The sequence below is a fragment of the Musa acuminata genome, chromosome BXJ3-9 (assembly GCF_036884655.1).
Source record: "Musa acuminata AAA Group cultivar baxijiao chromosome BXJ3-9, Cavendish_Baxijiao_AAA, whole genome shotgun sequence".
NCBI lineage: Eukaryota > Viridiplantae > Streptophyta > Magnoliopsida > Zingiberales > Musaceae > Musa > Musa acuminata.
In genome coordinates, this window is record NC_088357.1 from 13,066,324 (window position 1) to 13,081,364 (window position 15,041).

Genomic DNA, 15,041 nt, shown 5'->3' on the forward strand with positions numbered 1-15,041 from the left:
ACCATAAAAACTTTGTTAGATAGGAAGAATGTGGGTAGATCCATTAGATTCATTAATCAGACCTTGGGAATAGAAGCTTGGAATAAGCTTAAGAACTATCTCCAGCAATGATTATTTTCACTTTCTTATGGTTTTCCAAATCTTTATATGTAGGCCTCTATTTAAAGAAAATACAGGTAGATCTGTTAGATAATTCATTCAGAGATCGGGGACAGAGAAAACTTGGAATAAGCTGTAGTAAAGAACTACCTTTAGTTACTGATTGTTATCACTTATTCCTTTATATGGTAGGCTTCTGGTTTGTCTTTTTCTTTTTTTATAAGCAATTTGATTGTGTATCTTTATCATATTGTTGCAAGTTTTTTTGTATGGACACCCGTGAATTAATGAAAGAATCAAATATTTCATTCAGGAGAGGCTTGGCTCCACATCTTAAGTCTTTGATGGGTCCTTGGTGGTATTCTCAATTTGATCCCATTCCAGAAGTTTCTCAGTCGGCTAGACGATCATTAGAGGTTTTGAATTCATACCTCATCAATCATTATACTGATTATGAACTTTCTTTTTGTGACCAAGTGTCTTAGTGTGAAGGCATAGATAATTTTCTTTTTGAAAGTGTCAGCACATTATCAGTAATTCAGTATGATGAGAGCCTTTCTGTTAATATTGAATCAACGCATTATACATTATCAGCATGATATGGACCTTTATGCCACTGTTGCATTGACATAATTGATAATACATCATGATAATAACTCATTGGAACTCTTTAATATCCAAACCATACCAACGAAAGTAATGCACATGTGTCTATTGAGGAGCTTGAGTGTCAACATATATATATTTCTTTTGCCTTTTTTTTTTATTAGTTAGATAAGCCCATATATTATTTATGGCCATCCATTTAGTTTGAAGGAAAAAGAGAAAGGAGAGGGAGAAGGTATCATTTAGTTTCAAACCAAGAGAACAATTTGGAATTGAACGAAGATGATCGAAGTGGAATTTCATGCAGAACCTAAAAATTTGAATTTAGATAGATAGCCAGCATCTTTTTCATGTCATGATCTAATTTTTCTGCTAGCTTTCATAAGGATTTCATTAGATTTAACTGAAAAAATTGAAAATTGGTATGAAGTTAGACTAATGAACCAAATATGGTAATTAATTTCCGAACTTGATCAATCAAACTATTGGACCTAGTTTTGTGGCTATCAAAGACAGTAGTTGTACTCTTGATTTTGGCTTAAATCCAGTTGGGTGGGATGTTTGCCTTAAATCTTCTGTTATCAAGGGCAGATACAGCATATTCTCAAATTTTGGCATCCTTTAACTATGTGACAAATATTGAACAATCGGGAGCAATGTTTTAGGTAGTGGTCCAATATGATTTCGGTAACTGTATATTGATGTATACTTCTCATATTGCAGGAAAAAAAAAAAACTTTCTAGTACCAACATATATGGTCCTCATTCTTGGTTGGTCTAATAATTATTGAGTTGGTATGTATTTGTCTGAATGGTATGTTAGAATTTGTTTGAGTTGTTGATTTCTCTATAGGAATACTTCAACTAAAAGAACCTCTTTACTCTTCTCATGATTTATACTTGTTTATTATGCATGCTTAAGATGGGGTGTTATTATTTTTCTAGTCCATATATCTTTAAGCTATAATGTTATTTTGATAATATTGCAGGCAGCATTTCCAGCACAAGAACGAAGGTTAGATGCCTTGATGTTTTGTGTAAATGAGATCTTTTTGTATTTAGATGAGAATTTAAAGTTGACACCACAATCAATGGTTGATAAAGCCATACCTGCAGATGAGTTGGAAGATATGCACCAACGGGTATGTGTTTGGATTTCTCCATCTTTTTTTGTCTTAAAATTTCAAGCTACAATTGGACTCATATTTTGTTGAATGTTATTGAAAACATGCACTTATGTGGCTAGTTCGCTGGTATTTATATCTTAGCTTTAATTGTACATCGATCTCTTGTATGTTAGGTTATCAGAACAGAGCAATTAGGAATGGAGTTCCCAGATACTGTATTTTATATTATCGTTTTTATCGTATATCAACTCTGACGCATGCCATTTATAGGAAGTATGAGGATGTCACCTGGATCTTTTTGCTGATGCCAAATAGCTATTGTAATATGTTCTTTCATCTCTTTGTTATTCTTTATTTTAGCTCTTCATATTTGAAGTGTATATATGAAAGTCAGAAAGTAATATTAATAGAAAAGTATGCTTTATGCCTATGGAAGTGGCCAGCAAGTTGAATGGCAACAAGGTTTGAAGAAAATAGTTGTCTTTTTGTTATGTTGCTTCTTTCTCTTTATGTATGTACTCAAGCATTCTTCTATTAGTAGGGTTTACTTCATATCCTCTTGGCATCTTACATGTATATTTGTTTACATCTCTATATATGTTTACTGGACACTACATGCATTATTGGTGTAGTATATATTTATCTGTGGCAAGAACTGCTGTACTGCTTGAAACGGTATGGTATGGGCAGTCCATACTGTTCCAGGTTTGGGCCGATATGCGGACCACATCCATTTTGGATGGCCCAGTTAAAATAATAAAAAAACCATAAAAGTGGTGGGCCCTACCCAATTCAGCATAAAAAAGAAAAGAACAAATTAGGGCTCACGAACACGAGCCCTCTTCTTGCGTACGATGTTGCTGCATCTAATTAAAATAATAAAAAATAAAAAGTGATGGGGCCCTATCCAACTCAGCGTAAAAAAAAAAAAAAAAAAATTAGGGCTCGCAAATGCATTTGTGAGCCCTCTTCTCGTGTACGATGCTGCTGCCCCTGCCGTTGCCACTTTGCTACTGTCGGTTCACCACTATCGCTGCCTCTGCTGCTATTGCCACTTTGACGCTACCGTTGCTTCCCAGGTACGCTGCCATTGCTTCTCCACTTCTTTCTTCTTCTTCTTCTTCCTCCACCGCTTCCTGTTCTTCCTTTTTCCTCCCTCCTTCCCTCCCTCCCTCCCTCCCTCCTCCTGCTATGTTCCTCCACTGCTCCTTCCTTTTCTCCCTCTTTTTCTTCTTCACTGAAACACCGGTATGCACCGACGTACCATGTGTTGGTGCACTGGTACTGACTGGCATGTACCGGTCTAATAGATAGTTGAGACGGGTCCAGTACCTGAAAACGGTGAACCTTGGATCATCAGCATTTGATCTACATGGGTTGGTATCTATATGTTACCCTCTTGTTTGTTGTTTCTAACTTTCTATGTTTATCTGTTGGATATTGAAATCTCATCATGACCCTAGAAATCTACATGCCTGATATAGCCTGTGCCTGTAGGAATTGAGCAGGTGGAGAAGTATCGTGTGGCAAGCAGTGGGCGGCTAAGAATGAGGATCTCCTGGTTTGAGAGAGATCAAAGTGGGTTTTTAATTTGATAGCTGTTGGGTTGCTGTCAAATGAAAAAAAAAAGAACCTGAGTGGGCTTACTGAAGCTGAATTGGACAGTAAGCTTGTTTTGGCGGGTCAATGCAGTAATACTTGAACTGGAGCCAAACCACCCGAGATAGGCTAGTCCGCATCCTGATTCTCCATTGGCCCGGTATTTACCATCTAGTATGTACTAGTCCAGGTGGTTTTTTAAACCATTGTCATACTCATAGATTTCATTTTTTTCTCTCTTCTACCTTGGCTTCTCTTTTTTTCTTCTTCTTCTCTTACACTTCTCTCCTCCATTTTCTTCTTTTGAGGTTGTCAATTCGGCCAACTCAGGAAACTCTATTTTAACGTGATTGATCCTAGTCGATTCTGATCAATTTATGGCTATAAGGCTGACCTTTTAGTCTAAAAAACCTGATTGAACTAATTCGATTCGTTTGTGGAAATTGGTCGATACTGCAAACTACTCTCCAATTTCTTAGAAGACCATCAAGTCTAGATATAGTAATCTATAATGATGTGAGGTTGTTAGGATCTCACATCTTTTGGTAGTTGATATGTGTTCATATCTTTTCGTTGTCGATATGTGTTCGTATCTTTTGATATTAGTTTAAATTATAACTCTGATATATCTTTATGTCCATGCATGTAATGTTGCATCTGTCTTGATATATCTGTTGTCTTACCTTGTAGGTGTGCAAATATCTTTCTTATGTTCTAATTTTTGTGCAAATTTGGTTGTACCATCTCATAATGTAGTATGATAGTGTCCTAGAATATAATTGTAATATTCTCCTTTTCGTATGTTCTGATCTGAAGTCTGTTGTGAGAGAAAGTGAGGTACTATTGAGCTGGATGTTCTAGTTTTTAGTGCTTCTCACAGGTAGTCATGCCTTTTCTAGTATCTTGGTTGTCCATCTAAGTAAGGAACTTACTGATTTTAAAAGATTATCTTGTCAATTTGTTAAAGGTTTAGACTGTAACTTGATCAAAAGCAAACATTTGTATTTTGTCTATCAGAAGTGAGACTAGTTCCAATGTATTTGTCCTATAGCATCACATGCTTCTTAGGTGGCTTATCCCGATGTAGTCATATTGCCTGTATAGAAAACAGAGCTAGCTATATGATCACCTGCTTTTACCTCAGTTTTCATCACTCTTTGAGGAGAACATAATCTGTTCAAGTTTATCTGAACTCTACAATTGCTTATTAGCCATAGATTTTGCTTGTGCTTTTTACATCTGTAGCTTTGAGAAACAGATATATTTAGCTTCTTTTTTAACAATTGTTGATCTACTATTATGTTAATAAGTTTGTATTACTATCACAGTAACACTGTGTTCTGTTTCTTCTAGTTGTGCATCACTTTAATTTTTCTAAGGTTATGCTACCATAATTTGCATAGATTTTCGCATATTTTCACCTCCTGTTTTAGTTGTCCCTTTTTTTTATTGCACATTCTTCTTGTCAAGCTTTGGGTCCTTCAAGTACTAATATAATGCTTTTGCTTATCATTCATGTCACCTTCTTTTGTGTTACAGGCAATTTCGTCATCACTGCTGGCGGTAGCAACCCTTGTTGATATTTTGTTGGGTACAAAAATGCAGAACTGCGATAATGAAAGTTCTTTGCCAGAACAAAAACTTGTTTCCAAAGCTAGGACTGCTACAATATATTCTGCTGAAAATATGCTTGCTACACACAAGTGTTTTCTTCAGTATATGAAATCTAAATATCCTATTGTTCGTACAGCTACATATTCCATTCTAACTAGTTTTGTAAAACATATTCCACATGCCTTTAATGAAGAATATATGAAGGTGCTTTCATCTGCCATTCTTGGTGCTTTCCAAGATAAGGATGCGTCTTGCCATTCTTCCATGTGGGACATGATTTTGCTCTTCTCAAGAAAGTTTCCAAATGGATGGTCATACTGTAATGTCCAGAAAGTTTTCCTACATCGGTTTTGGCAATTCTTAAGAAATGGTTGTTATGGATCGCAACAGATTTCATATCCAGTACTTGTTCTATTCTTAGATTCAGTGCCTACTGATGTAGACCTTGGAGAACAATTTATTTATGATTTCTTCCAAAATCTATGGGATGGAAGACACTCATCACACTACTCAGCTGCAAATACTTTGGCATTGTTTGGTGCATTCAAAGAATGTTTTCTCTGGGTGTTGCGCAATGTATCAAGGTATATTTTTCTATATAATTTAAATGCTTAGTTAATTAGATCATATAAACCTGGTTTCTTAATGGTGATTTCTCTATTCTGTTGTCTGATATAACAAATGTCTCTAATATGCTTCTTGCAGATATTTTACGGCAAGAGATGGCAATAATGATCCTGCCATCAAGTTAACGAATGATATTCTGGTAGAACTCTTGTTGAATGACTATCTAATGTTGCCAAGCCTGAAAAAGCAAGATGGGAATTTGCTAGTGAGGTCTGATGTCTCCACTGATGATGGTAAAGAAAATTCAAAACAAAGAACTAGTAGTAGTTATGAAGCAAGTTATATTCAGGAGTTGGTGAGGTGTATTGTTGGCATTCTGGTAGACATTTCTCTCGAAGATAGAAATTTGCTCAATGTGTTCTCCACATCTTTTCAGAAGGACTGCCTTGAGATTTTATGGCAAGGAGAATGCTTGCAAAATTTTCATGAGCATGTAGAACGGATCACAAGATTTTTTTTGTTATTGGATGAACTTGTGTTGCAGAAAGGTCATGATTGGCCTTTGAAATTTTTAGGCCAACCATTGATTATGACCACTTTCCCGGTGATTAAATCCATGGTAAATTCAACAAGAGAATATGCATGTCAGAGATTTTTCTTTATTTTTTTCTGCTATAATTTTTAGTTCATCATTTATGTTCATCAGATCTTTTTTTTTTTTTAATTTTTATGAGACTATTTTATTTCAAACCTTATGTTTTTATGTGATATTGCGCTTCTAATTCTAATTAAAAATAATGTCTATGGTTTTCCCAAAATAATGACATCCTGTCTCCTGTTGAATCTTTGAAATAAGGGATCAAATTTGATTATATTGGAAAACAATTAGAGTAGGATGTTCTTATCAATTATAAGAATTTCCAACTGCAACACCAAAATATGTTAGGTTTGAGATGGGATTTTCTCTGTTACTAGCTATTGTGAATTGAAGAAATGAAAATTTCTATTGATTCAGCATGATGTTAAATATTAATATGACAGTTTGCATTAATTTATGCACTTCTCTTTATCCTTTTATGCATTCTTGGCATATTTTTATCGTCTGCATTTTATTGTCAAGATGATATATTCTTGTGGTTGGAACTGTGACAAGTTACATTTGATTGCCATGCAATAATTAGTTTAACAAATGCCATCCTGGTTGAAGCTGAGGTTTTAAACAATGGTTCAGCATCAATTTCAACTGCTTATTTGACTGGTATGGTACCAGTTTACTGACTTGTACTGCTCGTCGCTCGATATCATTGAATAATAATAATTGAATACAGACTAGTACCTAGTTATATGATTTGGTAATGGTCCTTGATTGGTCCGCTAAATATTGGTTGGATCAAGGATTAAAATCTCAGTCTGATATCGAGATCAGTCGGTGGTCCAGTATGGTACTGGTACATGTTAGTAAATTGATAGTACTAGGGCCGGATCAAAGAGAGAGAGGTGGTGGCAGTGATGTGTATTAGAGTAAGAGAAGACAATGACATGGATGAGGAGGTCGCAGCAACATTGAGAGGCAGAGAGGAGGCGGCGGCAACAGTGATCATAAAGGAAGAGGAGGTAAAGGATCAGAAGGTGGATGAGGGAGAGAGAGGTGGATAAGACATCTGCATATCAACAATTTGGAAAAGTTTTCCAGGACAACATCTAGTATCGAGCTGTAAACCTACAACCTGATGGTTTGCTTATCATCTGGCTAGTCTGGTATAGTGAGCTTACTAAGCAGTAAACTCGGTTTTGGACTGGACCTAGCAAAATTGTTCTGTCCTTGTACTGTTGGTTATTGATTGAAATGGCGGAAACTTTAAACAATGGTCAGTACATACTAGTCCAATCGATATTTAAAACCCATGATTTAAGGATTTTTCACCTTTGAAATGAACTATAACAAAGTTTCTCAAAAGATGTGGCTATTGGACACTTGGCATTATTGTAAAGGTTACTCCATATCAAATTGGGTGGCTAGGGTTTCAGTTATAGAACAGTCTTTTTGCTGGTAGTGCTAGTGCTATGCACACTGACCGTTTCCAGATCTTGCATTGGTTGGGGCTTTGTGAACTGGGCCACCTATGTCATCCAGTAAATGAATCCTTGACTGAAGCTTTTTCACTTTCCAAATGAAATACAACTATCCAAGTCTCTGGGAGCCTTGGCACTACCGGTATTCGAATCCTTGACTGAAGCTTGTTTACTTTCCAAATGAAATATAACCATCCAAGTCTCTGCGATCCTGGACATTATCATGTGGTTGTTCCATTTGAACTTGGGTGGTGGTCAAAGTTCAAATTATACAGAAAAGACTTCTTTGCTTGGAGTAGATCTGTGTATACTGATCCTCCTGAGCATCACATTGGTGAGAGCCTCATGCAGAAGGCCACCTTTTCTTTTTTAAGGCCATAAAGAAGCATGCTTTTGAACTTTCTATGATTGGTAGCTTTGATATTAGTAAAAGATTACTACTTTAAATATCATACAATGTCCTTAGCAGGTGATTGATTAACAAAATATACAATTAACTGCCTCCCACCCCTGCCCTCATACCCCTCACACAATTTTGTTTTTGTACTTTTGCCGGATTTTAAGTTTGGTCAAGTTACCATCTCTTCAGTTCTCCAACTTTTAATGTTCTTATAATATTTATAATTTATATTTCTTGTAATTTTCTTTCTATTTATACATAATGATGGAGTAATAAATGCTTTCAAGCAATTTGCATTTTGGTTTCAGTGGTTTACTGTACAAGGTTGGATAATGTTTATTGGTATTTGTTGACTGCAGGACTCTCCAGATGCTGTCAAACTTCTGTCTGTCTTAATTGAAATTTTTGGATCTGTAGTAATATTGTCTAACTTTGTTAGCCCAAAGGACGAAGTTCGCGTTGAAGTCAACGTGGAGCATTTTCTGCAGACATTTAACAGTGACCTCATTCCTTGGTGTTTACAAGGAAACAGTAATTCCAGCAGTTTGAAACTTGACCTGCTGCTTGACTTAATTCAAGATGAGTGTTTCTCTAAACAATGGTGCTCAATCATTAATCATTCCATAAAACAATATGAAATGTCAGACAATTCCAGTCATATTGAGGTGCTAGCTATGCTCATTGAGAAGGTGAGAGAAAGAATAAGGACCAAGACGTTAGTCAATTTACAAAGTAGTGGCTTCTTCCCGGAGCGTTGGCGGCATAATTTGCTTGACTCTGTTGCAATAACTATTGCCCACCATTCTCCTGTGAGAAGTTGTCATGCTCAATTTCTGTGGTAATTTTCTGTTGATTCTCCACTTACATTTATTGAAGAACTCATCACAGAGTATTTGATGGTACTGATATATATGATGTCCTAAAGTGGTCTATGCAGTTCACACACACATTTGTGGCTAGATACAAGGCTAATAGTTAAATAGTCAAACAAAAAAGTCAATACTATAGATTGGCTATGTTCCAATTAAGAATTTGTAGTATGGGGATTGATAACTGTACCTGTTTAAGGATCTACTTTAAATGGTAAATGATATGGAGTGGGTAATGGTCTAGAGATCATGGCAATGTGTGATAGTATGATAACAATAATAGCACTTGTAAAAACGTTAATAGAGAAGGGAACCTGGTGTAATATTTGTGGCTGCATAGTCTAGATGTATGGCATGTTCTGCTTATCGATGGTGTTATGCAGTGGCATTTACCACCACATATCTAATAGTAGCACATAATGGAATGTCTGAAACTCTGAATGAACCACATTTTGGAGCATTAGTTACGTAAGCCCCTGTGTTGACGATAGGACACATTCCTACATCAGTAAATTCTATTCACTAGAGATATTTTGTCTTATATTCCTTCATTCTATGGACACTATTAAAGTGCATTCTTTATCAGCAGTTATGCTTTATTTCTGCATTTTGATTGGATTTAGAAAACATTCTTGATCTGGTTTGAGTGTTTGCTGTATTCCTGTGAAGTCAGTGGTACAAGGTTTTAGTTGGCTGAAAGCGATGTTTATGGGATTGTAGCTGATTTGCTTTGAGATCATAGTAATACAAGTGTACTCATAGGTCTGGTTAAATCAATTAGATTATTCATGCGTATGGAGATAATAATCAGTTTTTCTTATAAGTATTATTTGAACTTCATGCACCTTATCAATTGTGCAATAGTGAGCAAACCAGTAGGATGTATATCAGATTTTAGATCTACACTATCAAGCTTCTCAAAAGAAACTGTCCAAAGAATGTGAGCATTCTGAGTTCCTAAATTAGTAGGGTCAAAGATAAGTGAATTAGCAGCTCATAATGTCATCAATAGATGACAGTGTGCAGTTTGCAGTGATGTAACCTGTCATTGTTGACTAATATGCACATTAGTAAAGGAGGGAGAGAGAACTCTGGTTACATGTTGTTTCCTTTTATCACATTCACTTGTATGATGATAAGCTTGCTTCCTGAATAATTATATCATGCAGTGCGGTACTTGGAGGCTCTGTTGAAGATGATCAAGTGTGTTTTCTATCTGAAGAAGCATGTACTATTGTATGGGAGGAGATTCTGAAAAACTTGGCATCATTCCTTACCTCATTTTCATTTTGTTGGGCAGAGTTTGCTTGCTCTTTGTTTCAATGTTCTGAGTCTAAGGATTTACTGAAATTGCAAGAGCCATCTTTCTCAACGAGGTTTGCAATGGCCCAATTTGCTTTTGAAGTTCTCAAGGGTAGCATCTATTGTTTGAATATAATTGATAAGAATTGCAGTTTGGTTTCTTCTATTTTAGCAGCATTATTCATTGTTGATTGGCAATATAGTATCACATCTCAGGTTTGCCAGGATGATAGTTCAGAGGGTTTGAAAAATACCACTGATATTGATGTCTCAGTCTGTGCAGCACAAAATGTTATTAGCAATGATTCCAAGGAGCAGGATGATGCCATGTTAAATTTGGGAAGAAAAATACATGCTCTTCGCCATACTATAAGTAGTTCTTTCTGGAAAAGCTTGAGTGCAGATACTCGATCAAGGTTGGGAAACATTATAGTACAGACTGTAAGGTTTGTGCTACTTGACACGGATGATTTAGTTGCTCCTGAAATATCTCATTCATGTTGCGAATGGATGCTGGATATTTTAGAAATAATATGCCATAACAAAGAAGAGTTGCAAATTTTGTTGGATCAATTGTTGTCTGAGGGGAAATCTTGGCCATTGTGGGTCAAACCATTCATCCGCCGTGGCAGCATATTGGCAACCTTCCAAGAGGCAACTTCCACAGGCATTAATGTAAGGAACATTGAAAGCTATTATAGGCTACATTTTTTTAGTTGATCTGTCTTTTGCTTGCTGGGAAACAGTAATTGCATATGTAAGCCTGCATAATATTTATTGTCCTGTTATACCCTTGAGAAAGCTGGATTTGGGCATGCATTCTTGTCAGAGGAACATATTCTAGAATTTGATGCTTCAACATATGCATATATGCCCCTGAAAGTTCTTTGTTAGGATCTTTTCTTTGTGATGATTACATGTGATGTCAGTGTCCATATGAAATTTTATGTGGTGGCATTCATCTTATTGCAGCATCGTGCATCTGTCATTCTTTTATGACCTAGGATTTAAACTTTTTTTCTTTTGCCAGAGTGATGTTATTATTTATTTCGTTAGGTACCACAAAAATCTATCTGTAAAGAAAATATGATTGTTGTAATACAGAGGCTAATTGTATATCATGGTCCATTGAAAATGAGTTCAACTTATGTGGAATGTCAGCCTGTTATTACAGGAAGTAAGACAAGTTCCAAGATTGCTATTTGCTTGCCCTTTGTTCTGAAAAAATAAATGCAAATTGAGCTCGAGTCACACTTAGTGTGACTGCATAATTATGTTGGAAACATACAATTTATGAGGAATCATCCAACGTTATAAGGAAGCTTGTCATGGATAATGCATTGCAACAGAAAATGACAGCAATATATTAGGACATGGATAACCATACTTACTGTTTATATATCTGTGTTTTTAGATGTATCAGATGTATGTGTATATTACAGAGCATAAATGGCTGGTTTGTGGTTTTTCAAAAGCAAGGTTTTAAATACCTGTCCAATACTGGTATCTTATGAAATCGCTGCTGCAGCAATACACTAGATGGTATATCAGCCGGCACTGCTTGGTATGGTTAATAGAATAGCAGAAGATAATAATGAATGCTTCTTGGTTGGACCGGTTAATGCATACTGGTTGATCCATATTTAAAACCTCACTTTGATGCAAGGTTCGCAATACCGTACCGTACCGGTATTTCGATCTGGGCTCGGTACCGGTACGGTACGGTGTACTGAGTGGTACACCCAGGTGTACCGAGCACTGTAGCACTGCTACAGTGCGGACCGGTACCGGGCGGTCCGCGTACCGCTGGCCTGTCGGACCGGTATGTACCGCCCGTACCGGGTGATACGATTCGGTATGACAGACACTGTTTTGATGTATATTAGAACTTTCTAGATTCTTGACAAGTTGGCATGACTTTGATGACACCAAGAACTTCCTGGTAACATAGTACTTATTAGTTTTCAATAAATTTTATCTGGTCAATTTTCAGTATTTGAACATCTCTGATGTTTGTATAAATTGTATCATCTTGTAAAAATATCTTCGAAACATGCTAAAATCCCAAATCCATTTTCTGGAGGATATGTTTTCTCTACATTACTCGGTAATATATATGTGCATTAAATTTGTTGTGTTTCTTGGAGCATGATAAGCTAAACAAATTGCAGATGAACACAATAGAACAGTTATGAATCTCCATAATGTGCTTCGAGGATAGGAGGTGATGATCTTTTGGTTCGAAGCAAAGTCTAAGTACAGATAATAGCTATAAATGATGGGAGTGGTCAAAAGGAGTGAATCTCTGTTTTTAAGTAGTTTTCATATTTTCTTTTGCTTTTCTCTGTTTGGACTAAATTTGTTTAAAACTCTCGTGATACTTGGGGCACTGTTAAATATGAGGTAGACTTATCCTTCCATTAAAACAAGTACCGGTACTGAAGTTCATTCTTTTGGTTGGAATAGATGCTCATTGCTTTTTGGTTGTTCTTTTGGTTGTTAGGAAGTGCTTAGCCATTTTTATCCCATGTGATTAACATGCTAATTATCTTTGTTGAATCAATATTTTGGTTTTTAGCAGTGAATTTTTGCACTTGAACAAATGCTTTCTTGATGGATTATGCGTTCCTTTACTGTGAGTCCTAAGTATCATCTTTATAAGTCATTGTTTAATATCCTTATTTATAGAAATGCACATCCATGCTTTTATTAGCACTTATCAATCAGTTTCTTTTTGTCAATGCTATTTAAGATCTTCTTAGTAATATTATTTTGCCACATTCTTTTGATGACCTAATCATACAGTACCCATTATTAACTCAATGTGTTGACTGGACTGATGCAGGAACACAGTAATTATAGATTTGTTGCTTTTGTTGACAAGCTTATTGCAAGGCTTGGAGTCAACATAGTAATTGCTGGTTTTACAGAGACTTGTACTTCAGTAGCATCACCAGACACTGAGATTGTTTCATCCTTCCCATCTCCTTACAAACGGGAGTGGCTTGCTGCTGAAATGCTTTGCTCATGGGATTGGAAAGAGAGCAGTGTTACAGAGTCATTCCTACCATTGCTGAACAAATATGCAAAAACTGAAGCATCTATACCTGAAGCAAATGTTACATCTTCTATCATCAATATGTTGCTTGACGGAACCATTATGCATGGCAGTTATGATCAATGGATATCTTTTGATTCATGGAAGGTTCCACATAATGAGGCTGAGAAAATTAATGATCCATTTTTGCGTGGCCTAGTTTCCATGCTCTCTTCTATGTTTGTCGATGAAAAGGTTGGGGGAAATTTTGCAGCTATTGTATTATTTGAACAACTAGTGGACAGACTTTTCATGGACACCTCCATAGATCAGTCATGTCTCAGAGTTCTTCCTTTTGTTATAAGTATTACTATTCAATCATTGCTAGAAAGCTCGGAATCTACTGATGCAATTGCAAATATTTCACTATCATCTACAGAAGACAATTTAGTGAGGACATATATCATAAGTTGGCTTGAAAAATCTCTTTCTTTTCCATCTTTATGCTTGGGAAAAACAGAACAAAGTAAGTGCATGTTGTTCTTTCTGTTAAGCTGTTTATTAAAGACAATTAAGCACTATTCATATCATGGTGTAACTGTTGAGACTTTATTGCAGATGTTGGTGAATGGATCCAAGTTGTCATATCTTGTTTTCCTCTAAGGACAACATTGGAAACTGGAAATTCTATTGTTGACTTGCTGAGGCATGCCAGCAATAATGAGTCATCTTTGCTTCTGAGTTTATTCAGAAAGCAGCTGTACTGCTATGATGCTTCTGCAGCCATTGATCAGATATCTCCTATTTCTTCCTCTAGTGGAGATTTAGTTTCTTCATTGTTGGTGCAGATTCATCACGCAAAGCTAACAGCAGTTTCAGTTGGGTATTGTTGGCAGGAATTTGTTGAAGATGACTGGAATTATGTGTTGGATAAATCACATAGGTGGATTGAATTGTCTGTTCTGTTGATGGAGGAAATAGCAGAGAGCATAGATGATGCAATAGTCCATTATACAACTACTGATGACTTGGAACATACTGCAAAGAAACTTGAACTATCAGTTCAGGCTTATGATTCATTGATAATAAGTATATCCACAACTGCTTTGGTTATATTCCGTCTTGTCTCACAGCTTGAAGAACACAAAACAGACAGTACCAATGCTTTGCACCTGTTAAGACTAGGAAAGTGGGCAGACATGAAAGATCGAATTATGGCAAGTATCTTGAGGTTGTTTTTTGCAACTGGTGCTACGGAGGCTATTGCAATGTCGTGCAATGAGGTGTTTTCAACTATTGTAGCTTCAAGTAGACTTCCTTATTCATATTTTTGGGGTCTAGTTGCCTCATTTGTTAGTAACTCTCCTAAACATGTGAAAAGTGCAGCAGCAGAGTCAATGGAACTTTGGGGTCTTAGCAAGGGTTCCATCAATGCGTTGTATGCTATTCTTTTCTCATCGAGACCAATTTCATATCTACAGTTTGCCGCTTACAGTTTACTTTCATCTGAGCCTATGTGTCATCTTTCACTTGCTAAAGAAAGTAGTCTAGAAGGAGAAGGTAATTTGTTTGTGGAGTCAGACCTCTCATCAAATGTTGAATTATCTACAGAAGGAATTTTCTCTTTTAGAGATGAGTTATCCTCTCTGATCCAAAAACCAAGTGCCGAGCTTCTAAAAATGGACTTGTTATCACAAGATAGGGTAATGTTGTGTTATTTATCTTCTATGTTTATCATCATCTTGCTG

The 15,041-nt window shown here is 36.2% G+C and overlaps 1 protein-coding gene across 5 annotated transcripts in view; it reads left to right on the plus strand.

Annotated features, from left to right (window-relative positions):
• The window catches only part of LOC135650095 (E3 ubiquitin-protein ligase listerin-like), a 35,314-nt gene that overhangs the window by 15,005 nt on the left and 5,268 nt on the right, over positions 1–15,041 (plus strand). For all 5 annotated transcript variants that reach the window (XM_065169219.1, XM_065169220.1, XM_065169222.1 and 2 more), the window contains 8 exons: positions 413–515; positions 1,695–1,847; positions 4,971–5,629; positions 5,751–6,231; positions 8,445–8,923; positions 10,124–10,931; positions 13,102–13,819; positions 13,912–14,996. In XM_065169219.1, the coding sequence (XP_065025291.1) occupies positions 413–515; positions 1,695–1,847; positions 4,971–5,629; positions 5,751–6,231; positions 8,445–8,923; positions 10,124–10,931; positions 13,102–13,819; positions 13,912–14,996 (4,486 nt within the window). The remainder of the gene's footprint in view (positions 1–412; positions 516–1,694; positions 1,848–4,970; positions 5,630–5,750; positions 6,232–8,444; positions 8,924–10,123; positions 10,932–13,101; positions 13,820–13,911; positions 14,997–15,041) is intronic.